Source organism: Chlorocebus sabaeus, chromosome 7, assembly GCF_047675955.1.
Source record: "Chlorocebus sabaeus isolate Y175 chromosome 7, mChlSab1.0.hap1, whole genome shotgun sequence".
Taxonomy (NCBI): domain Eukaryota; kingdom Metazoa; phylum Chordata; class Mammalia; order Primates; family Cercopithecidae; genus Chlorocebus; species Chlorocebus sabaeus.
The window spans coordinates 17,408,433-17,434,070 of NC_132910.1; the positions used below are offsets into that span (position 1 = coordinate 17,408,433).

Genomic DNA, 25,638 nt, shown 5'->3' on the forward strand with positions numbered 1-25,638 from the left:
GAAGAAGAAGAAGAAGCCGAAGAAGAACGAAGAAGAAGCCAGGAGGCCGGAGGAGGAGGCGGGGACGAAGAAAGAAGAAAGAAGAAAGAAGAAAGAAGAAAGAAGAAGAACAGCTTGTTATGTAGTAACAGATTTCCTCGAGCAGCCGAAGCACTCTTCTAGATAACCTACCCCATAGTTAACAGACAATAAAGTTAGCTATAAATCTCCAGGCAGAGCTACTATGAGAAGAAATGTGAAGTTCTGCAGCATGCCTGGGAGCAAGTCCAACACCTTGGTAAAAAGATGTCCCTATGTTTGAAAGATGCTCAGACATCCTGTCTGAAACGCAGGAAATGAACAGTTCTTGTGCTTTACACATAAAATACACAAGTAATATTACTAACTCATGTACCCATTAAAAACCTGGGGTTGGAGCTAATATTGCCAATACAGAGTTTAATCTGCTTTAAAGGGGGTCTTGAACACACAAAGCCCCTGGACTGGCCCCCAATAGTGAAACAGGCCACTGAGTCACCCTGTCCAGAACCACAGGCTGCCATCTAGTGGCCAATAAATATGCACATCATCAGAGGACTCGGTTCTAACAGAGCCTGACTTGGGACATGTAAGCCACCAACGTGACTTTAGAAAGCAGCCACATCTTCTACTCAAGTCTTCCAACATGTTTCTATGTACCATGTATAAAAAAACTTGTAGAAGTCACAGTGACAGTGCCACGCTTCTAAGGAACACCATTTCCCAACACAAAAAATGCACACAATGTTTTCTTTTTGAGTTTGCTGCTGTAACAGATTTGTAAGGACAGAAATCAACACAGTAATCTTCAAAGTTTATAAAATCAGAGGTAGCTTTCCCCTATTACCCAGGAAAAGGCCTCTGCCCCTTCACTTAGTCATCCCAAAGGTATTTTTCCAGCCCATCATCAGTTTATTGTAGTTACAATTCTCACTTTTTTTTTTAAGTTTAAGCACCACAATTAGCTTAATTCATCAGACCAAAACAGGAGCCGTGTCTTCTCTGGCAGAGGAATGATCTCGGGAGTGCAAGGATAGATGTTCCCTACCAGCTGCCAGCCTAAGACCAAACTCTCACACCACTCACCTCCTGTTCCAGGTTCACAGGCCCTAGGGAAGCCAAGCACACAATTCCTCTGGAGAGCATCAAGGAGATGAATTTTTGAGAGCCCACGCATAAGCCATAAGCTGTACTTCAACAGCCTAGTTTAATGATGCTACCAGAGACACCCAGGAAATGACAGAAATGATTGAAAACTCTGGTTTCACAGCCCATGGGCTTTCTGTTTCTACCACACTCCCACCATACAGTAACTCTACCACACTCCCACCATACAGTAACTCTTTCTTTCTTCTTTTTTGCAGCATTTTAACTAAATATAATGAATGGTCTGAACGTTTGCATCCTTCCTAAATTTGTAGGTTGAAATCCTCACCCCCAAGATGATGGTATCAAAAAGTGGTGCCTTTGTGAGAGTATTAGGTTCTGGGGGCAGAAACTTCATGAATGAGATTAGTTAAGAGACCCAAGGGAGCTTGTTTGCCCCTTCCAACATGGGAGGACCCAGTTAGAAAGCACCATCTATGAACCAAAAAGCAGGCTCTCACCAGACACCAAATCTATGGCATCTTGGTCTTGAGCTTCTGGGCCTCCAAAGAAAGAAAATTCTGTTGTTTATAAGCCACCCAGTCTAAAACATTCTGTTATAGCTGCCTAAATGGCCTAAGACATGAATATATATAAATAAAGATTTTGTTCTATACTTGTTAATTCCAGTTTGAGATCAAAATATTTCATTAGATAGGTTTCATAAAATCAAAATGAGCAAAAATAGAAAAGAAATCCAAAACAGAAGACAAAATAGTTTAAAAGATAGATTACTTTCTGCCTTTAGAGCATGTAAACGATTACTCTCTGGGTTTTCTTGAGTACTAGGTGCACATACCTCACAAATACAATGCTTATTTAGTTACTTTACTGGCATAAAGATAAGTGACCGTGTTACTTTTAGATCTTTTGCCTGAATATTGTTTATAAGCCCCTCCTAATGGACTTTATCTTACTCATGGTTTTTGTTTCCCTAGGGTCTGGAATACTACACTTGGCATATCACTGTCATTCAAACATTTGCTGAACAAATGACTAATCTAGAAAGGCTGGAAGGTAGGGGTGGGAGGGTAGGCAGAGGTTCTTCAAACTTGAAGTTGGACTATTTTTGAACTACAAAGAAACTTAAAAGTTATTCTGAATAATTGTCTCCACCTCATTGATGAGGACAGCAACCTCAGAGTTTCACATCACAAAAAGCAAGCAATTCCTCCATGTCTTTATAGTGGATCAGGCTTGTCACTAAACTCCGAATTGCAAGGATCAAGTGGCAATCACCCTGAGAACCCACCTGCCACCACCTGCATCATACAAAGTGGCAAGCAAGGTTCCCAACAAACAGCCTGAAGGAGTACCCTGCACTCAGAACGCGGACACAGACCTCTTCCAGGAAATTGCTTCTCACTTCCCAGGAGACATGGCCCTCAAAACACATGGGCAAGGTCTGGTATCAGGTAATATTCTTTTGCAGAGGGACATTCTTTTGTAAAGAACTTAGTACTATACAAACTGGGTATCACACCTTCTTAAGACAAATAAAAATGGGCCTGAAAATGTTGATGGTGCCTCGTCTGAAGGCTGGAAATAAAATCCTGATATGCCCATGCATTCATCATCACAAGGACACTTTAAAATGGAGCCATCGGCTGCTCTACTCAGCAATGATGGCCAGGCACGGTGGCTTACGCCTGTAATCCCAACACTTTGGGAGGCTGAGGTGGGCAGATCACTTGAGATCAGGAATTCGAGCCTAGCCAACATGGCGAAACCCCATCTCTACTATAAATACAAAAATCAGCCGGGTGTGGTGGTGCCCTCTTGTAATCCCAGCTACTCGGGAGGCTGGGGCACAAGAATCACTTGAACTCAGGAGGCGGAGGTTGCTGTGAGCCAAGAGCACGCCACTGCACTCCAACCTGGGTGACAGAGGGACATTCCGTCTCAAAAAAAAAAAAAAAAAAAAAAAAAAAAAAAAAAAGAAAAGAAAAGAAAAGAAAAGAAAAAGGAAGCAATGAAGAAAAGTGAGAAAAATAATGAAAGAGAGTGAATAGGATTAAAATCATCAGGAGATGTTCCCCCAAAAGGACAAACAAGTTTTAAAACATTTCAGAGAATTTAACTCTAAAATTCTAGAACACACTCTGATAGGAAAGTATATTTGTAAAAGGGTAAAAAGGGTGGTTTGGCTTTTACCTAAAACTCATTTGTCATCAGATAATATTGTTAGAAGGAAGAATATGATTTAAGAATGAGAAGTCTTAAGTGTTCTTCCCATCTCTGCCACATTCACACATCACCGATCACCTCTTTGCCTCAGTTTCCTCATTTGTAAAATGTTCAGGATAAAATCTGATCTGTCTTCTTCACAAAGTAGCTATGAGGCATTCAAATGTGAGAACAGTGAAAAGTCTTCACAAACTACTAAAGCACAATGTGAAAGCATTCTTAACAATAACAAATGAACAGTGACATTAAAAGTGGACAAATTCCAAAATTATTTAAATAAAACCATTTCGACTCCAATTTTAATCCAGTAAAAATCAAGATCTATTATTCTTAAAGTGAAAAGAAAAAGATAAGTCATCCCAACTACCTTAGATTAAAATTACTATGTTAAGAATTAGCACTTCATCTTCAATGCTATTTGAAACATTTAGTCATCCACTTTAACTGCATCTTTCAAGGTCTAATATAGAATGACAATTTGTTTTCTTGAATGAAACTGAGCAAACACACAACACGCAGGCGCATGCACACACGCACATACTGTATGCACAAGGCAAATACATAAAACCACTGATTTTTCTTATCCTGGGTCAGGTTACACAAACCAAATCTTTATTAATTTTTTAAATCACTGGAGTAATGAAGTTTTAATTTTATCCAAAGCTAAAATCAGAATATATAAAGAGATATCAAATATTTTAACTTATAAGTTATATATTACTCAACTTTTTCTCACTAACTATAAACCAGATGCCAGTAAGTCTTTGCCTTTTAATCTCTAAAACTGCACCGTCCAACTCAATAGCCACTGGGCACATGTGACTACTGAGCACTTGAAATGTGGCTAATACAAATGGAGATGGACCATAAAATACATCCCAGATTTTGAAGACTAACCATGAGAAAAAATAATATAAAAATATCTCATTGACTTCTTAAAAACACTGATTACATGTTGGAATGAAAATATGCTAGATTGTTTGGGTTTAATAAAATAGATTAAAACTGATTTTACCTGTTTCTACTTTTACATGCGGCTATCAAAAAATCTTAAATTACATAGGTGGCTTTGTCATATGAGAAAATGTTGGTCTATTTCTCTTGGAGAGAGCTGCTCTACAAGAATACCAACACACTCTGTCTCTCCACATACATGTATAGACAGTTTATAAATTCACCCAGAATAGTCCTCAAAATGGGTCTTAGTCTTTACATCCTTGGCCACTGCGGAAGCTTGGCCAGACCACCTGACTTCCTTCCACTCACTCAATCACCTGAAACCTGAAGTCCCAGGAAGAGGCAACCACCTGGGAAGGGCAGGGACCCCACTAGTGCAGCCTAGGACTTACTGGAGAGAAGTCATTCCTTTCAACCACTCCTGCAGAGTAAAATAACCCATGTTTTGTGCATCCAATTTCCAAGCTAGGACAAGCATAACTACCTGTTAAAAAAATACACAATTAAAAAAATATATTAGACCAATTAAAAAAGAATAAACAGATCTGTCATTAATACATTAACGTTTTGCCGAATGCGTCTGTTTACAGTAGTTTAGTCACTGAAATATGAGCAGAGTTAACTTCAAAAATGAGTTGTAGTTTGGCAAATATCCAAAAAATCTGACAATATCATCTGCTGACAAGAGTTTGGAGAAGCATGTATTCTCCTGATGTACAATAGTGGAGGTGTAGGGTGATCACCCTCTCCAGAGGGCAGTATCAAATGTAAAACCAGTTATTGACAATTCCACCTATGGAAAGTTATCTTATAGGTCTACCTGTAAACAGACACAAAGATGAATAGTCAACGGTATTTACTGTAGTACAATTTGTAGCAGTTAACTGAAAACAACCAAATGTCCATTAAATAAGGGACTGGTTAAATACTTCTTTGCTGAATACATTCCATATAAAGGAATATTATGACACTACTAAGATGAACGAAGTAGAACTAGCTGGACAAATATGGAATAATCTCCAAGATGTATTAAGTGAAACAGCAAGGTGTAGAACAGTGGATTAAAACATAACAAGGTGGACAGGAGGAGACACGCAGTGGAGTTGTAGCACATATACTTTAATGTTTGTGAATTCACTATATACACTGGTTGGAAATTATTTTAAAGTAGTCCCACATTCCACTTAAGACAGCACTATGCCTGGAATGGGCCCAGGGTCTGTGGCATGGTCCCATCACTTGTAAAGGAGGGTCAGGCCCCCAGGTGCCACCTGTGCTTTTGTGACTCTTCTGAAACCATGCAGGTTTCAGAAACGGTGACAACTCTGGTTTATGCCACTGCTTGCTACTATTTCACTTAGTTATTTTAGAGAAAAGATAGCACAGAGAACTGATGGTGAGTTTTAATAAATACCTGAAGGTGTAAAGGCAAAATGACATTTCAAAGGTGCACCCAGTTTTAAGCTATCTGGAATGCTACATAGGGACAGAGCTGAGGCCATGTGTGACTGGGACAAGAGGAGGAAGCCTTCCTTCTCATCTACCTCAAAGATGCTAGAAGAGGTGAGAAGTAACTAAAAAAGCATGTCTGTCCTAAAAAGGTAAAGAGGAGGGACAGGGCCTTCTTAGGACCATTCTGCCAGCCACTCTGTAGAACTGGTTATCTCTGGACAGTCATTCATATATAAGGAACATCCAAGTCCTAAAATAGGAATCAGGTACACACTGTTAACAGGCTCTCTCTCTGTATTGAAACAGAAAAAGGCAATGGGTAGAGATATATGTTTCTCCAAGGACTAGGATACCCCACATTGGCAGTTAATTTGATCTCTTTACTTTTAAACCTAAGGCTTCATTTCAGCTACTGAAAGAATCATTCAAAACCATTAAAACACCATCCCTGTGCCCAACTGGGTCAGATGATGGCTGTGGTAAAAGGAACTAGGATGATATAAAAACATGAAACATGAGGCAAGAAATCATTTTTAATGATTTCTGAGCCTCCGAGAGCCAACATATCCATTAAAAACTCTAGAACAAGAGTAGTTAGGAGATTCAGAAGCTCTTCTTAAATTGTCTGCCAATAAGCTAGGTTGTAGGCTAAAAAATCTCTAGCTTTGTCTAATTTACATCTAGAGTAGTAAGGAGAAGCTTTCTCTTGATGCTTTATGGTTTTCCTCACTGGAAATTAGTATCAGTGAGAACCTATGAAATTTTTAGGATCTTTCATCAAATAAATCAGTACATACGAATTTTTGAAAGTCATTAGGATTTTTTAGATTAAAAAATTTAGATTACTAGGTAAATCACTAGGACTGATTAGCAATGATTGCTTACAAGGCTAAAATATGATTGTTAAATAGGTTAGAAAGTGGTGACTTAAGAGACTGAGGGGCTACTAAGAATTTCCCAAAACGATGGGGTTACAGTTCTTCAAATTATTCACACATTAATGGATTTTCTCCTCATCCCTCAGGTGTCCAGGAATTCTGACTCTTGCATATCAATTTACCTAGGACAACTAACCAGCTCATATTTTCTAATGCAAACTAGGTATTCTCAAACCATCTCTATTCTACTCTCTACCAAAAAGATTTAAAAATTCTACATAAACACTTGTTAAGTTAAAAAAAAATGGTGAGGTGCAAGAACACACACACACAAGTATGAGTGAAACATGGCCAAGCAGCCAAAAAGATACTCATAATGGGCAAGTTCCTAAAAAAGAGACTTTCATAAGTTAACTAACAAGAAAGCTAAGTACTTAAATAAAGAATTTTGCTGTTATCTTGGTAAATGAATGTAGACTTGAATTTTACAAGCCTGCTTAATTTAATAAGCTACAAATATCAGGCAAGGTGAGGGTTTTAAATACTTTAAACATGCTTGCCTATCAATGCAGACAAGGCTTGAAAACACCATATTTCACCATTTGTTTTACAAACGTTAATGTCTCTGAAATGGGAATGCATCCACAATTGATATAGCATGTCAGAATTTATTTAGCAACACATTTTCTTTCTTAGTGATATAAAATAATATAAGTTCTATTGATGACAGCTTGGAATTGAAGTACATACAGTGTAAATATTTGGATAATATTCTTCTTTTTTTCTTTTTTGAGACAGAGTCTTACTCTGTTGCCCAGGATGGAGTATAGTGGTACAATCTCAGCTCACTGCAACATCTGCCTCCTGGGCTCAAGCGACTCTCGTGCCTCAGCCTCCTGAGTAGCTGGGATTACTGGCACACGTCACCACACCCGGCTAATTTTGGTATTTTATTAAAGATGGGGTTTTACCATGTTCTCCAGGCTGGTCTGAACTCCTGACTTCACGTGATCCACCCACCCACCTCAGCCTCTGAAAGTACTGGGATTACAGGTACGAGCCACCACGCCCGGCCTACATACTTGGATAATATGGCCTTTTAGTCTTTAATATGATTCTAAATTTTAAGGCTATTTCTATTCCTACAGAAATGGAGTTCTTTTTGTTTGTTTGGAGACGGAGTCCTGCTCTGTCACCCAGGCTGTAGTGCAGTGGCATGATCTTGGCTCTGCTCACTGCAACCTTCACCTCCTGGGTTCAAGTGATTCTCCTGCCTCAGCCACCCAAGTAGCCACACCCAGCTGATTTTTGTATTTTTAGTAGAGATGGGGTTTCGCCTTATTGGCCAGGCCGGTCTTGAACTCCTGATCTCAGGTGATCCACCTGCCTTGGTCCCTCAAAGTGCTGGGATTACAGGCATGAGCGCCACCATGCCAGGCCAGAAACAGAGTTCTAAAGGACTCATAACTACCAAAAAAGAATGACAATAACTATCTTTTATTGAGTACTGGTATTTGAGGGTGAAGAAACTTGAAGAGCTGGGCCTCCCTTTCTTTTTCAGTTAGAATCAACATCAGTGCTCTCCCATCCTGACAGGCTTTTCTGCCTCTGAGACTAAATGCTCAGCTAATCCCTCACATACCAGCGAGCCCTTTGTCTCCCAATCTTCTCAGCCTCTAACTTCAAGCCCAGGCCCTGCTACCACTCCTCTGTCATATACTTATTACAGTACCCTATGTGGAACCTCCAGAGCCCCTCTCAAGCCCAACTCACTCTCAGCCCTCTGACTACACTGTTTAGAAAACACTCTGCCAAGCTTGGCCCAGCTCTCATAGAAAACTTCCTTCTTAAATTCAATGTAATGGTCTTTTCTTGTGCCTATGGCCCAATCTATGGTAAAATACTATTGACCCAGGTGTCCCGAAACCTTCATGCCAAGTTGGGTAAATCATTGAAATATCTGAACTGGAATACATTAAACACACACACACACACACACACACACACACACACACACACACACACGATAAAAATCTATGTAATAAGTGAAAGACATTCCAAAGGCTCTTTAGAAAATTTAAAGCATTGCTGGGGGCCGAGGTAGATGACAGAAGCACAGAAATGGTAAGGGTAAAATAAAAAGTTTAAAGAAAAAAATGTGAATTTTGCTAGTTTCTTTAAAAGCATGATATACATGCCTGGGCAGATGTCTTCGAAACAGCCTGAATAAAGGGAATGATCTCTTGAGATCTCTTCCAGATCATCAATTCATTTAGGGTCTTGTACATATTTGTTACACTGGAGCTAATGTAATATTAAACTGCATAGTTAATGAGGCAGTGCATGTGTATAAGCATAGTTTTTCATTTTAGTATAAGAGAGGTGATGTGAGAACAGAAAAAATATTCAACAATAACATGCTAAGAATTAGGCAAAAACAATTAAGCCTATAAAAATCACTCTAATTAAAAATAAATATCTAGGGCTTTTTACATTATAAAAAGCAATCATGGCTGGGTGCTGTGGCTCACACCTGTAATCCCAGCACTTTGGGAGGCTGAGCCAGTTGGATCACAAGGTCAGGAGATAGAGACTATCTGGCCAATATGGTGAAATCCCATCTCTACTAAAATATAAAAAACATTAACCAAGTGTGGTGATGTACACCTGTCGTCCCAGCTACTCAGGAGGCTGAGGCAGAGGAATTGCTTGAACCGGGAGGCGGAGGTTGCAGTGAGCCGAGATCATACCATTGTACTCCAGCCTGGTGACAGTGTGAGACTGTCTCAAAAAAAAAAAAAAGCAATCACTTTCTGAACTAAATTCAATTGGAAGTAAAAGATCTGTGAAAAAGTCTTGAAAATTACAATCTACTCAAAATCATGGTGAATAATTTTAAGTCCTACGTTGACTCTACATTAGGCTGAAACAACTACTGAGGGGCACGAAGGTACACAGTGTACAATGTGGCCTCCAGTTGATCCGTCATTGCAGGCAAATGTGGCCACACCATTTTGTAAGCATCCGGCTTACTGTACCTTTTATATCCAAGAAATTAAATGAGAGAAAAAATAACTGTAGTTACACCATATCACTTACAAGAATGGAAAATCTGCTTATAAGTGAAACTAGAATTGGAACTTATTTCTTAGATTGCTTCATAAAAACTAACATACCATTAGTTTTTAATTATTTATTTATTTATTTGCTAAAGAACAAAGATTTAAGTAAGAAAAATAACCAATGGATTCACCCAACTCAGTAAGTTAGACTCACGTTTTCTGGTTCAACACCAATGTCTTCACAAAATTTCTCCATGCCTTCAGGGCCTACAACATCATCAGTTCCTGTGAAATACAATCTTATGTAAATTAAATCTGACCATGCACACTACTCTATTACCACTGTAGTAGTAATATACTGTCAACAAGTAAGACTTAAAGGCCATTAACTCCTTTTGGAAAAAAAAAATCAAGTATAAGTTGAAAAGTATTCTGGAATTCCAGTATCTTTGAAGGACTCTACTTTGTACAATCATTTAAATCAACTTATCACCATGTCCTTCAATCGTTGGAATATGGTATATACCATTTGTCTAAAGTTAAGGCTGAATTCAATTCCTCCTCTTTAAAACAGCTTAATCTTCAACTCTTACTTAAGGTAACAATTTCAATACATAAAATAATTTTTGGAAACACAGCAAAGAACCACATAATAGTCTCTATAAAATTAAATAAGAAAAAACATAAATGTTTCTTTTACATAGAAAAAAATCAAGTTATCACTCTGTTCTTGATAAAGTCAGTAAGGTCCCCTTTTTCCATTCTAGCATTAGCTCTGATTCTTCCTGAAGGAAGTGTCCACACATTCCATCTCTAATTTATCTCCCTTTCACTTTGCAACCATTGGAATTTGGTTTCTTCCTTCTCCTAGCTCTCCACTGAAATTCTTTTTGCCAAGGTCTCTGATAATCCCCTAAATGTCGAATCTAACAGACAAATTCGGTCTTTATTTTAACTGACCATTGCGTGATATCTGAAAATCTGAAGCAGTTCTTTCTTCACAAAACTGTCTCTTCCCATGGCTTCTGGAAGCACCCTCTCTCATCTGGTTCTCCTCCTTCCTCTCTTCTTTTGGCTTCTTTATGGGTTCTTCTGCTTCTCCCAGATGGTTAAATTTGATGTGCAAAGATTCATCCTTAAACCTCTTCTAGTGCTTGCTATATACATTATTCTCAGGAAATTTCAACCATACTCAAGGTCTCAGGTCCTACCCAAATGTCTTTCTAGACCACATTTTCCCCTTACTTTTGAACTACTTGCCACTTTATTCACTAGCTGCTCTACCTCCTGTTTAACTGCCGTAACTACACTCTTCTTCTGCTTCACACCTACTCCTCCTGAATTTCACATTTTCAAACACTGCCTCACTAAAATGGAGCCCAATGTCTCTCCATATCAGGCCTGCTTATCCTCTGGTATGCTGTCCCAGCTGGTGGCACACCCAGAAATAGAAACCTGGGAGTCATCTTGTATTCCTCCTTTCTCCCACACCGAATTATCAAGTGTACTACCAATTTTACCTTCTAATTATTTCTTAATTGTGCCTCTCCTGCACCATGCTCTTTCAAAGCTTTATTCTTGAAAACTACAGCAGTCTCCTCATGATTTCCCAATTCCAGAGTCTTTCCCCCTTGACCCATCCTGCAAACAGCCACTGAAGGGATCCACTTCAAACGCAATCCCATGCTGGCTTAAAATCCTTCAATGGCTCCCTAGAGCCTAAAGATAAAATCCAAAGTGTTTGGCTTATCACATAAGGTTCTCTATGATCTAGTGCCTTCCTTCCCTCCTCAGTCTTATATCTTTCTAACTGTAAAACAAGTTTCTCAGAAATAAATGAATCAATAAATATTGCCGGATGAGTAAAAATTAAGGTCCAGAAACACCTACTTAAATGTGGCTTCACTCTGCACCACCACCGAACACACACCCAGCATGGTATTACTCTTTGTGTCTCTGCCTATCTTCCTCTAGTCCCTTTTCTGTCCCCTCCTCTCCCTTCCCCCAACTCCCCTGGCTAACTTATTCAACCTTTAAGACTGAGAGCAAAGGGGCAGTCCTCTCAATCTCCCCACCTGCAGAGGGTCAGGCGGTCCTGTGACCCCTCGCAGTGCTAGGAATTGTTCTCACACATTTAGCACACTGCATTCAAAGTCCCAGCTCATCTGTCTTTCCCTCTAAGCTCAAGAGCAGTTCTTTTATTCTTACAAGTTCAGCATACCGTCTGGTATAGAGTAGTTGGTCCAATAAAAACTGTATGAAGGAATAAATGAATGGCTGAATACCAGAATATAGGAATCGCTCTACAATCCTCCTATACCCTCTAGATCTAGCAAGTCACCAAGTCCAGCAGAATCCACCATCTTAGAATGTATCCATTTCATTACCATAACATTTACTAGACACATTCTGGAGCTATGCACTGCAGTAGCTGCCTAGGGTGCAAATGGTCCCTGCCCTCCATGAAGGGAGACAAAGCACAGGAGTAACTTCAAAACAAAGTAACAAGACTTTCACTAACACAAAGTATACAGTGGCTGTTCTTAACAAAGGAGGAACATTAAAGTCACAAGAAGCTCCTGCTGGAAAGTCTTATGTCATTTTTCTGCTTCGAATCCTTGACTCTCCCTAAAGTTCAAACTCAGGCCCTTCCTCATAACCTGGCCAAAGCAAATACTTTTCTCTCGTTGCCATTACTTTCCTTTTAATCACAAATGTTCTACTTTGTTACACAATGTTTTGCTTCATATATTCAAATCTGTTACTTTTTTCTGGGATTTTGTCCCCTTTTATCCCCTTTTTATATAAATGTATAAACATAAATATAAAAATATAAATTTTTATATAAATATATATATTTTTGTATTCCTAGTTTTCTTGATTATCAGAAGAAAACCAAGTAATATTTTAGTTTTGTACATTAATACATAAACATGATAAAAAGTTTCATTTGAAAATAAAAAAATAAAGATGTTCCAAAAGTGAAGTTTTCCCCCTCTAACTCCTCCCTACTCTGCAGAGACAACTATTTATTAAAGAGCTTCTTTAACAACACTTCCCAAAATAAGCCATCTCATAGAACTGTATAGGCATGGAATGTATATATATTTATTTAGTGTTTCTAAGTTTGCCCAGGCATTCTCTCTGGCCTTTCAAGTGTAAAGTAATTTAATCATTTCATCTGCAATGATCATTTCTGTCTACTCCTTTCAAATATTTACACTCCTCCTTTCTCTTGTCTAACAGCAGTGGCTAGTAGCTTCCAAAACAATGGCAAATAAGAGTAGTGAGAGTGGACATTCTTATCTCATTCTTGACTCATATAGGATATTTAACATTTTATTATACAATATATTGCCTGCTTTCTTTGGTTTGAGAGTGCATATATCCACATGTGCATATTCATGTATGTATTAGACACACAACACATCAATTCATTCACATGATAAAATATCCAAATAGAGAAGATACAGAGTAAAATAAACAGTTAAATAAGAAAGTTGACTTCTCCCTTTCTTTACCAGATAGACATGTATCCTCCTGGACCTTTTTGCTATATATGGGCAAATATATACTAAAATGCAGTTTTCAAATTTGTACATAGGTTTGTGAGGTACCTGTAATTCTACACCTTGCCTTTTTCACTGACTGTGTCTGGTAATCTTCCTGTGACAGGACCCATATATCTACTTCATTCTTCTTAGCTAATATTAATACATTTTATGTTATCCCATTGTAAGTGTATATGTGTGTATTTATTTATATGAATCAAAGTTCTTTTCATCATTCTACTACTGTAAAGTATTTAGGCTGTGAGATTAAAGAATAATTATTCTGATAAGGAAATATTCATCTATTCCTATTTTGTGTTGTTTCTAGAAACAGATACTTTTTGGTATCTACTGATATGGCTTATTGAGAAGTAGTTGCATAGAGCTGGGGGCAAGTTACTTTGTAATTCTTTTAAAATTCTCTTTGGTTTCTATTCTTCCTGATTTAAAAAAGCTCTTTCTGTACAACTTAATTTTTTTTTTTTTTTTTGAGACGGAGTCTGGCTCGGTCACCAAGGCTGGAGTGCAGTGGCGCAATCTCGGCTCACTGCAACCTCTGCCTCCTGGGTTCATGCCATTCTCCTTCCTCAGCCTCCCGAGTAGCTGGGACTACAGGCGCTCACCACTACGTCTGGCTAATTTTTTGTATTTTTTAGTAGTAGAGACAGGGTTTCACCGTATTAGCCAGAATGGTCTCGATCTCCTGACCTCGTGATCCACCCACCTTGGCTTCCCAAAGTGCTGGGATTACAGGTGTGAGCCACCGTGCCCAGTCTGTGCAACTTATTCTTGAGCCTAGCAAGCCGCCTGCATTTGCCATGCCTCTGCACAGGGCTTGGGTGTTACCCGGCTTCCCCTCCCCCTCATGCATCCTCCAACTTGGCTGCCGCCGTCTCTTTCTGTCAATGTTCACTATAATGTTTCTCACTTATTTGCCTGTTTGCCACATGGGAAAATGAACTCTGAGCAGAGTGCTTCTGCTGACTGCACCCCAGACCTCAACAAAAGTCTGCTGAGGTATACTTTGCAGTGGTTATGTAAGTTATTCATGCTTTTTCTTTTTTCCCAATTTTATACAGTGTTGTCGTACTACTTATATATACACATGTCTGTGTTTTAGAAGAGCAAGATTTTAGAGTATAATTTGCAATGGCATGACTGTCAAAAGTAATATCTTATCCAAAATAGTTAAAATACAGTTTGCCAATCAACATTATTTAAATGCTACCAATAATCCTGCCACCTTAACACTTTTTTTAAGAGATGGGGTCTCACTATATTGCCCAGGCTGGTCACAAACTCCTTAGCTCAAACGATCCTCCTACCTCAGCCTCCCAAAGTGTTGGAATTACAGGCGTGACCAACTGCGCCCAGCCCTAACACCTTTCTTCTCATCTTTCCCACGCACACATTTAAATCTAGTTGTAATCACATGATTTGTTGGGATTCTAGTTGCATTTTACAGTAAATTTACCTGTAGAATTAAGGTAATTACCTCTGTCAAGCAAGCTAACAAATATGCCACTGGCTAACACAAAGTAGGTTAGAAGTTAAGTTTGAGAGTTTTTTTTTAACTTATATCTAAAATAATAAGCTATAAAATGCCCTACGTGACAAGATACTGGAGGTACATCTGGTAAGGCTGATATATTGACAATAAACCAGAAAGAAGTCGTCCTTCCACTTTCCCTGCCATCTTAAGCAGGGGCCCCTAACTAAAGGTATTTGACCTTTTCATGATGGCCCCATAATTACAGCATGCCACATCACGGAGGGAAATGGGGCCCACATGGTCTCTTTGGTAGTTTTTAACATCTCTTCCTTCGCAATCAGACCAGTTTATTATTTGTTGCAACTGTCCATGACTGACTTTATTTCTGGTAAACCAAACAATTCTGCTATAGAATTTAATCCAAAATAGACTAAGGGCCTACAGTCAGAACTTGTAGAACTATTATGACCTATGTATGTGAGCTTTGGTATAACTGTAAAACCAATGTTGGCACTTGTGTATTTGGTTTAATTCATTATTCTTAGATACATTTCAAAAAGTGGAAGTTATTAGATAAATTACGTAAACTGGTTGCCTTCATTCTTTTTTTTTTTTTTTGGGACAGAGTCTCGTTCTGTTTCCCAGGCTGGAGTGCAGTGATGCAATTTTGGCTCACTGCAACCTCTGCCTCCTGGGTTCAAGTGATTTTCCTGCCTCGGCTTCCCGAATAGCTGGCACCTCAGGTGCATGCCACCATGCCCGGCTAATTTTTTGTAATTTTAGCAGAGACGGGATTTCGCCATGTTAGCCAGGATAGTCTCTATCTCCTGACCTCATGATCCACCCGCCTTGACCTCCCAGTGTTAGGATTACAGGCATGAGCCACCATGCCCGGCCTGGTTGTCTTCGCTCTAATGAAACAAAATGGGATTCCAGATTCAGATCAAGGTCTAAATAAACACTTCCCCTGAACCTCCCAGCCAATCCTTTCTAAAGTCATAGAGAGCTAAAGTACCAAAGTGCAAAAGGGAGTAAACCTACAATCAGAGAACAGGAGGAAAAGCCCCCAGCGAAGGACGGTTTATTTATTAGATTTCTGGAGATCAGAAATTGAGCTGGTGGAGATTTTAGAAAGTGAGAAGCTGCATTCTAGAATATGCAGTGGATGACTGGGGTTAACTGGCCAGACATAAGCTTGGAGGAGCTGGGCTCAGGCCTCAGGAGCCACGTAAAGCAGAGGGCAAGGTACAAAGTGGAACTGAGAATGCTGGAAAGAGCTGAAGGTCCATCCATGTGAAATAATCACACACCAGGACCCTGCTGCCCCTCCACTCCAGTGTCCTCCAGATTAAAAGGCAAGGAGTCAGCATTTATCCTCAGCCCAAACCAGCCTGCTCTCTTCTACGGAAAATGAACATGGCTCAAGTTCACTTATAAGTCCTCTTTGTGCTGGTATCCAGGGGGCCTGTGGTCTCACAGCCTGCTCCCACGGACTCATCCTACAGCACAACCTGTTAGTCACACTGGTTCTTCTCCCGATTCATTTTTCTTGACTAATACTGACCTACAGTTTCAGTTCATGTGGTTGAGAATACACAAAATGAAAACACATGCCAATGGGGCTTTCAGTTATTCCCAATGCCAGTTATTTTCCCCATGGACGAGCTATAGCAAAAGGGGGAAAAAGAAAGGGATGGCTAAAAATAGGAATAGTCACCTCCACACAAATTTCTTGAAGGGATGAGTTAAAATGAACGACTTAGCAGGGATTTCAAGGAACCTAAATAATGTAGCTTAATCTTTATGTCCAAAATGTCACCTTTCTGCAGTCAGAGAAAGACAAACAAGAAGAAAAGTCATCCCTTGCTATTTTCTTAGCTTCTATTATGAAAAAATCTGTTTGCTTATAAAGGAAGGTACACCAAAAGATCAGAATAACTATGCTATGGTGATGGGATTAAGTGTACTTTTTCTTTGTTTAAAATTTCCTTCTTATAAAACATTTTCATAACAATAAATGTGAATCAATATAAGAAAGCAAGAGATCTTCATAATCAATGTGATAAGAATATGAGAATGCTCTTCATTCATTCAGAACCTATTTACAGAATACCTGGCAAAGTGTCAATTACTTCTGTTTTTTGGAGACAAAGTCTTGCTTTGTCACCCAGGTTGGAGTGCAGTGGTACAATCTCGGCTCACTGCAACCTCTGCCTCCCAGGTTCACGTGATACTCCTGCCTCAGCCTCCTGAGTAGCAGGGATTACAGGTGCATGTCATCACGCCCAACAAGTTTTTTTGTATTTTAGTAGAGACGGGGTTTCACCGTGTTGCCCAGGCTGGTCTCGAACTCCTGAACTCAGGCAATCCTTCTGCCTTCGCCTCCCAAAGTGCTGGGATTTCAGACATGAGCCACCGCACCCAGCCGTCAATCACTTTTACTAGAAATTCTAAAGGTTTCCAAGAGATTCGGGTTCAATGAATCAAACAAATTCATGTTTAATTTGTCTGTAAACATGAAAACAGACAAATGCTAAAACCATCTACGTGTTTGCACTAGTGTCCATGCCTCGCGAACAAAATCCAGATCAAAGTTGTTTAAGGAATGACGGAGAATTCATTAGAAAGATGTTGGGGTAGCTCACAAAAGTCCAAAGAAGAACTACAGGAATCGGAACTGTAGCCTCTCAAGTCCTCCACCAGAAGAGAAAGATATGCTCCTCCCAGCTTCAGTCTGAAAACCCCTGGGAAGATTTGTCTGACTGTCCTGGCCTGGGTTATGTGCCAGTCACCTAGACCAATCTCTGCGGACAACAGGGGCAAGACTCTTATCACAAAAAGGGTTGGGCGGGAAGAGGAGAAAAATAACCAGATCAGGCTACAGGGGGAATTCCTCATTTTGATACCAATAAAAGGGAACCAAAAAAAGTTATAAACACTATCCTGTGAAGTACAGAAAAGGCTACTAAGTTAATTAAGGGTTTAAAAGATGTATAGAGCATGTCAGATAGAAAAGTGCAGAAAATCACTTCTGGCAAAAGCACAGGGAGTTCACTGTCTTTTATCCTGCAGATAGCAAGGATTTTTTTGGCCAGGAGATAGGGTTGGGGTTGGAGGGGAGTGGTTGGGGTTGTTAAGAAATGCATGTATGATCTGCTCAGCTTAGTTTTAAAAAAATAAGACAACAGTGGCACATGGCAGGCTGTCTGGAGAAGAGATTGATGACAGGAAAATTGGTTTGAAGGTTGCTGGAATAGCCAGTTGGTAAGTTATAAAAGAACCTGAAATAAGGTGAAAAAGAAGAAAGGTGAAAGAGTCTTCAGCTTGAGTTTGTTTGAAAAGTTTTTCTTTTTCTTTTTTACACCATACAAAGCCACAATAACAAATAAGCCCCAGGTTGCAACATTATATTACCCAACCAATTATAGTAAGTTGTAAAAAGAAAGACTAAATTTAAGACATTTTAAGTGACAAAACAAATGTTTTCTGCCAAATGATCTTTCCAAATAGAAACACTTAATATAAAGAAATTTCACTGCTCTAGGGGTTCAAAGCAGCAAAGCTTATTTTAACACAGGTGCTTTGACCAATAATCACCCATTATCAGCATTCTAAATAGTTTTCCTAGCAATCCAAAGTATTTCTCCCAAGTCATTTCATGTTTTCAGTTCCTTTCTAGTGTTCTGAATTATTTGGCTTAGCTGCTGGCTATAAAAATAGGCCATTTGGTGATTTGTTAAAGCTATGTCCCTCTCTCCCTCTAACAGGCACACACACACACACGCACACAAATTTGAAATGTACACATTTTTAAATTCTTTAATTACTTCTAAGGAACTCCTTATTGTCATAAGGATCAGTCTTAGATGATACAAATGATTACCTACCTGCATATTCATAGAACCATTCTAAGCACCTTTTACTTGAAAAGGCTTCTTCTTCAGTCTTTATTCTAGTTGAATCATATTTTCTATACATGCTAAAAATTGAAAAAGCAGTTTTAAGTTATTTAAAGATACTGAGTTCTTTTAAGTAGCAGATAATTTATATTCTTTTACCCAAACCAGACATCTATTCAGTCAGTATTTTAAGTATACTTTAAACATTTTATTTCCTGCATTTGCAGGCTTCAGCTTTTAACTACGGTGTTTAAACACATTCACTCCTAATATAGAAGTGGTAAGCACTTAATGTAAGTTTTTCTCTGATTAAGAAATAATCAGTAAGAACTGAACAGAACAGGTATTTGATATACTCCCTTCTACCTCACCAGCCAGAACTAACTACAAAATAATGGTGAGATATGGCAAGAAATGTCTAAGGTGTTTTCCGCAATTAATAAGCCTACAACTCATGTCTGACTTCTATGTCTTACAAGTTAGGCTGGGCACAGAACACAGTCTAAGGAAGAATCTCTCAATATTAGACAACTCAAGAGAACATTAAGCAAATAAAAAGAAACATCGAATCATGTCCAAGCTTCCAGGAAAAAAATAAACTTTGATGTAAGGCTGACAAAGACAACGTCCCTTGGGTGGTTTCTTGATTAGTATAACCTTAGAAACCTCAGGAGACAGAAGTATAGAGAATCCAGCTTCTGCCTTTTTCTTCAAATTCTAGCCTTGTGGACAGCCCAGCATAAACTGGAGAACTGAATCAGGAAGCACAGCAGCCTCCTGTTGCAAGTGTGACCTTCCACAAAAATGACATACTCATAAAAACCAGGGGCTGAGGAAGGTAGGAAGGTGATACTCTCTACATGGAGAGGGAAGAGGAGGCAATAGCTTTAAAATGATGATCTGGATATAAAAATTGTAAGTATATATATTTTTGTATCCCTTATTTATAAATTACCTAGTTGTGTATATAAGCATTTATGAATACAGTTTTTATTTACACAGTATGTAAGAATATGAAAATAATATTCGTTAATTCCCCAGTCTATGCAGGGGACTGGTTCCAGGACCCCCACCTATACCCAAATCTGCACATACTCAAGTCCCCCAGTCAGCCCTGCAAGACCTGTGTATACCAAAAGTTAGTGCTCCATACAGGTGGGGTTTCACATCCCTCAATGATATATTTTCTATCTCTGTTCGGCTGAAAAAAATCCACATAAGTAGACCCGTGCAGTTTAAACTTGTATTGTGCAACAGTCAACTGTATAATTCTTTTTTATTGAACACTGATTCATGATCTAGACACTCACCTGATTATCAGTATATACCTCTGATTAGTTTCTGGGTTTTAACACCAAAAAAAGAACATAGTTATAATAAGGTGTTAAGTTACCGAAACTGCAAACCAGCAGTTCTGTACTTCTTCTATAAAAGGTAGCCATACCACCTGGAAACAAAAGTGGATACCGGCCAAGTGTTCAAATAGATATGTTCTAATTCTGGGCCCAGGCATTCCTATTTCAGCTTGAAGCCTGTAACTGGTCAATAACTTGGAGACACTATATTAATTATTGAAAAATACATAAAAAAGAACCAAGAGCATACAATGGAATATCATTCCGCAAATAAAATGAATGAAATACTGATATATGCTATTTCAAGCAAGAATCAAAAACATCCTGCTTAGTGAAAGAAGCGAGACGCAAAGACCATATCCATAAAAAGGAAATCTGTCGAGACAAAGTAAATTAGTGGTTGTCTGGGGCTGGGAGTGACTGAATGGGGATTAGGAATCTTACTGGGATAATGGAAATGTTCTATAACTGGTTTGTAGTGATGGTGTGGACAACTCAGTTAACTTAATAAAAATCACTAAACTGTGCACTTAAAATGGATGAACTTTATGGTATGTAAATAAAGTTGTTTATAAAAATAAAGTTGTTTATAAAAGAAAGGGCAAGAATGAAATTCAGAAACTGCAACTATACTGCCAGTTTCAAATCTGGCTTTATCATACTATATTTTATTAGATTATGGTGAGAAAATACTAAGTGCTATAAAGTCACAAAATGTTGTGTGATTGTCAGAATTTAACAATTCTGACAGTAACATCCATACCACCAAAAAAGTATCAAAGTAGCCTGCCTTCATAAAGTTGAAAAATCACTGGCCTAAAGATTGCTGGTGATTATTTTCTAAATCACTACTAGCTTCTCTTAGATAATATTTTCTATTCATTTGAGATATAAACAGTGACATTATTTTTACAGTTTCAGAGTCTTTCTTATTCCTCTGAGTTGTAGTATACAAAGAATCACAGCACGAAAGAAACAGAAAAATCCCACTTAAATTCCCTGGATTAACAGATGTGGAAAATCAGGCCCATTAGTGATGTGACCCACAAAGCCAGAATGGGGAAAGATGGAGAAAGGTAGAAAAGACTAGACAATGATGTTCGTTCATTGTTTCTAAAACAAGGAAGAAAAAACTACTTACTAGACTCAGGGTGAAACAATAAAGATGTTTGAAATAAACGAATCTAACATGCCCTTGGAGTTATCAAAATTAGCAAGTTCACTTATCTGAAAGAGAAGCAATTTAAAGAGTCTTGTTTTTCACAGTTCTATCAAATTCTCATCCATGTGAGAATAAACCTCAGCTTGGCTGATATTCTGGGCAGGCACAGACCATTAAGTACAGGCAGATCTCTCCAGCTCTGTGGTTGAAGTGAATGAGTGAGACCCGCTTAAAGAACAAGAGACCAATTCTGTGGTCCTCAGCAGGCACAGACAGTAAGGCTTTAAAAGGAAAGAAATCAACTCTGCACCAGTTTTGGGCGATCAATGGATTAAGATAAAACTTTAACTTCTAAGAATTCAAATTACCGAATTTTTTTGTTTTTAAACTAAAACACAAAATAAATGTGATCAAATAATTACATTTTGAAAAATTGACTGGCAAAGCCAAAACAATATTCCACTCGACATTTGCACACTTAGAAGACCCATACTAAATTAGGTAGAAATGTGCATCTTCGACATATGTATCACTGATTCTGATCTACTGTCTCTACATCATACCTATCATGTCTACTTTTCTTGGCAGATAAATCATCTCCAGAGGCAGGTCTTCTCTTTTTCCTTGGTGGCATCACTTTATTAAAGCAGTCTGAAGAACTGCAAGACCGCAGACTTCCTACAAAACAAATTCAAAAAGCACAAAATTAAGGTATGCTACATCCTAACTTCATACTTCCAAAGAACAGTATTGCTAAATTAAACACTTCCACAGCTTGTATTGTAAAGAATTTAGATGTTAAAGAAAAGATGGGCTTTCAGTTCCTTTTTGAAAAAAATGTTATGGTCAAGAAATAAACCTAGTGATGACACAAATAAGTTAATACGTCCACCAACCCAAATCACACTAGAAATAGAAGTTATTATAATTTCAATTTACTCTCCAAAAATACTAATCTAAGTCATTTAACCTTTCTGTTTCTCCTATGTCAATGTTCTCTCAAAACGAACTACAGAGGTATCTCATGTACACACTTCATGAAAACAAGGTCAGCTCAACGAGTAACCCTGACTCTAAAATACATGTAGGCACAACAGTCCCAGTACTCTTAACCTTCAAGAGATACCTGATTTAAGAAAAAAAACAGGATTTGGGATTTTTTAAGCAGAAGTCTGACATGACCTTCAGCAAAATGTCCACAACAATTTTGTTTATTTCTGCCACTTGAAGACTTTGCCATGTTCAGTCAGGGTTTTCAGTAAGGAAACATAACTTCATTTGGTAATTGTCTGATATTAAAATGTAATAACAGATAATAATAGCCACTGAACACTTATGGAGGCGGAGGGGGGTTAGGTAAATGGCAAAGCTCTTGCTTCAAGCCGTCTTAAATTATAAATTACAAGACAACTATAAGATGATTAAAATATCCCATCTTGGTACAAGTGCCCTCAAATATATTATGTCATTTGGTTCCTACAATAATCATGAATGACAGGTAGGGCAAAGATAATTATTTCTACTTAACAGACAGGGAAAACTAAGGCTTAGGCATTCGAGTGACCTCCTGAGGTCTCAGGAGTGAGAAGTGGTGAATTCTGAATCCCATGCCTTTCTTCCTTGCACAAGCCCTTGGCTGAAGGCCCACAGCTCTCAGGGAGTAATGAGGACAGGAGAGCGTGAAGGGTGCTGGGGACTGAATGATCTGCAGTCAATGAGTGAGTTTCAGTTCTTTACCTATGGGGTTCTATCAGTCACTAACCTACCTGGGGTCTCTCATTCACCATTTGAAGAATAAGAATTGTTATATAGCTACCTCTCAGGATTTTTACGAAGGAAAAAAATATCCATTCAATAAGTGTTTAGGCACCAAGTGCTGTGTTCAGGTGTTGCTGAAATAAAGAAATAGGTTCCGAGCAGCAACGTGGAAGGAGGCATGCGCACTGACCTTATGGCGGCCTTCAGCATTCACTGAACTCTCAGGACACGATTCACCAGCATGTAACATATTTTAACAAACAGGGAAATCAACGCAGAGATAGATTAAGTGACAGCTGGAAAGCAGCATGTAAAGCCAAGGTATGAACCCAAGCAGCCCAGCAGCAAAGCCTAAGCTCTCAGCCACCATTTGCTGCCACTTCTATGAGGCCATAAAAGCGGAAACTGGGAAGCAGAGAACTAAGGACAGAGCCCTGGGAAAAGAAGGTAAAACCTAGGCAGGGAGGAAATCCAGGAGAGTGTCATGTCCTGGAAGCCAAAGGAGGAGAGCATGCTTTGAGAAGGGAGTGTCCAATTGCAGCACAGAGGTCAACTCAACTAAGGAGTGAAGGCACACATGAGATTTAGCAATCAAGTACAGTGTCCATGGATCAGCGGGAGTGCAGGCCAGATTGCAACGGGCTGTGGAGAGAAGTGAGGTGAGGAAGTGGACACAGTGAATGTGAACAGCCTTTTCCAGATACCTGCTCTGAAGGCAGAGAGAGCTGTCAACAGCCAATAGTCACAACCCTGCTAAGAGCAATGATCAGAGCTGAAACCCAAATCCCAGTTCATATCTGGGTTTCCATCACTGTGCTAAGTTCCTGGGGTGACATGCTTCAGCAACATAACAGTCCAAAGCACCTTTTCCATTATAAATTGTGACTCTGGCCCAGATGAGGGTCCTTCCCAGACCCCAGTCTTGGACAGTGCCCAGGCTCAAGGATCCTGCCTGCTCCTTCAGCACAACACCAGTTCAGGTTTAAACAGATGACCCTCAGTCAACATTCCTGGGGACCCAACCAGGCTCTTTCCTTCCAAGGATAGGAGTAGAGGGCTCTTCAGAGACACTAGGCACCCCCATATCTCTCTTCCCACACCTGCAATGAGAACTGGAAAAGAAAGAATCAGGGAGAGTGCTGCCTATTACCCCACACACCCCATTCATCTTCCCTGTAAAATGTTGCCCCGTTCACAAACACCACTAAAGCATACTAAAAGGTCCAAAGAATTGCAGTGATCCAAGTTTCTGCAGATTGCCAACATACAAAAACAAAGATTTATTCATATCTATTAATGCCCTAGAGCAGGGCTTGCAGAATGAAAAACAAAACATGCCCTGCTCAGCTGTAAAGCGTGTTATATTGCCCAGAAATGAAGAGTCTGTCCTGATCCTCAAGGCTGGCGTCTCCCTCCTTAGTGGTATATGTGGGAAGAAAAGACATTTTCTTCCAATAGCAAAATCATGGTTTGGTTCTTAGCTTCTGGTCTAGCAGTGACCCCTCCCCTTCCACATGTGCAGAACACAGAAGAAAATGCATTTGTCTCCTCAATCCATAAGAAGAGAAATACTGTTTAAAATAATGTCTACACCAATATTCACCAATAAAAGTTCATTCATTAGCTCCTCTACCACCTGCTTCTTCCTAGACACACACTGGTACAACATTTGGTTTCCACTGAATCCTACTTGTCAAGATTAGCATGTTTTTGGCAAATACACAAACATCATAAGTTAACTAACATTTTCAGCTTTCTCTTATGTTTCTTTCTTATTGATAAATGCTTTCTATTAAAAGTTTCACAAATACTTTTTTCTTGTGTCTGTGGAAAACTTACTCATCTTTGAGACCCAAATCATCCCAGATTAGCAAGTGATCTGTCATTTATTAATTTTTTTATCTCCTAAGAGGCATGACTTTTTTTTTTTTTTTTGTAAATCTCTCCACTCTAATCATCAGCATAAGCAAGTGATAGTTAAGGGGTCATTTTTTCACAAAGAAACTGTGTCTATCCACCTGCCCCAACAGTCATCTAAGTTCAGGCACTGACTCGCTGACTCTCACACAGCTGGCTGACAAGGAAGATGAAGCAAACTCAAACCCAGGAAAGGGAAGGGAATTGACTGAGGACCACACAGCATAGCTGGTCAAGGTAGAGTCTCCCTGGAACCCATTCAGGCTACAAAAAAAGCAACTTTTTAATGCTTGGGAAAACAACTTTACTTAAAATAGTAATTTGTCAAAGTGAACTAAATCATCAAAATACACAGAAAACACCCAATTCAAGTCTGTTTGCTTCAAACCTGCTCCCCCAATAGTTGCACGGATCCCAACTAAGCAAGAGCAACAACTAGGATTTCCTGAGTGTACGTAAAATGGCACATACTGCTTTGCGGGGTCCTGCTTGGTTCATTTGTGCACACTCAGCATCTAATACAGTATCTTATTACAGTAATAATAAGATACATCATTACTGAGTCATACGGTAGACTCTCAATAAATATTTGTTGAATAAATGCTCCTAAAACATGTATAAATCAGATTCTGCTAAAGAAAAAAAAAAAAGTACATTTCCAGAGACTTAAAACACCTATGAGTAAATAAAACACCATCATTTCATATTTATTCCCCATGTGTCACTAAAACAGTTAACTTTAAATTTCTTAGCAGATAGGATTTTTTAAAAGACATATTCAATGAATGTTTGCTTCTTAAAATA

At 38.9% G+C, this 25,638-nt stretch overlaps 1 protein-coding gene across 9 annotated transcripts in view; it reads right to left on the reverse strand.

Moving 5' to 3' along the window:
* The window catches only part of DCUN1D4 (defective in cullin neddylation 1 domain containing 4), a 76,380-nt gene that overhangs the window by 23,717 nt on the left and 27,025 nt on the right, over positions 1 to 25,638 (reverse strand). For all 9 annotated transcript variants that reach the window (XR_005237607.2, XR_005237608.2, XR_005237606.2 and 6 more), the window contains exons 4-7: positions 21,723 to 21,837; positions 18,631 to 18,722; positions 9,915 to 9,985; positions 4,701 to 4,792 (exon numbers count right to left, since the gene is read on the reverse strand). Coding sequence is in view for 3 of the 9 variants with exons in the window: in XM_007998739.3 (XP_007996930.2) it covers positions 4,701 to 4,792; positions 9,915 to 9,985; positions 18,631 to 18,722; positions 21,723 to 21,837 (370 nt within the window). In the remaining 6 variants the exon portion in view is untranslated. The remainder of the gene's footprint in view (positions 1 to 4,700; positions 4,793 to 9,914; positions 9,986 to 18,630; positions 18,723 to 21,722; positions 21,838 to 25,638) is intronic.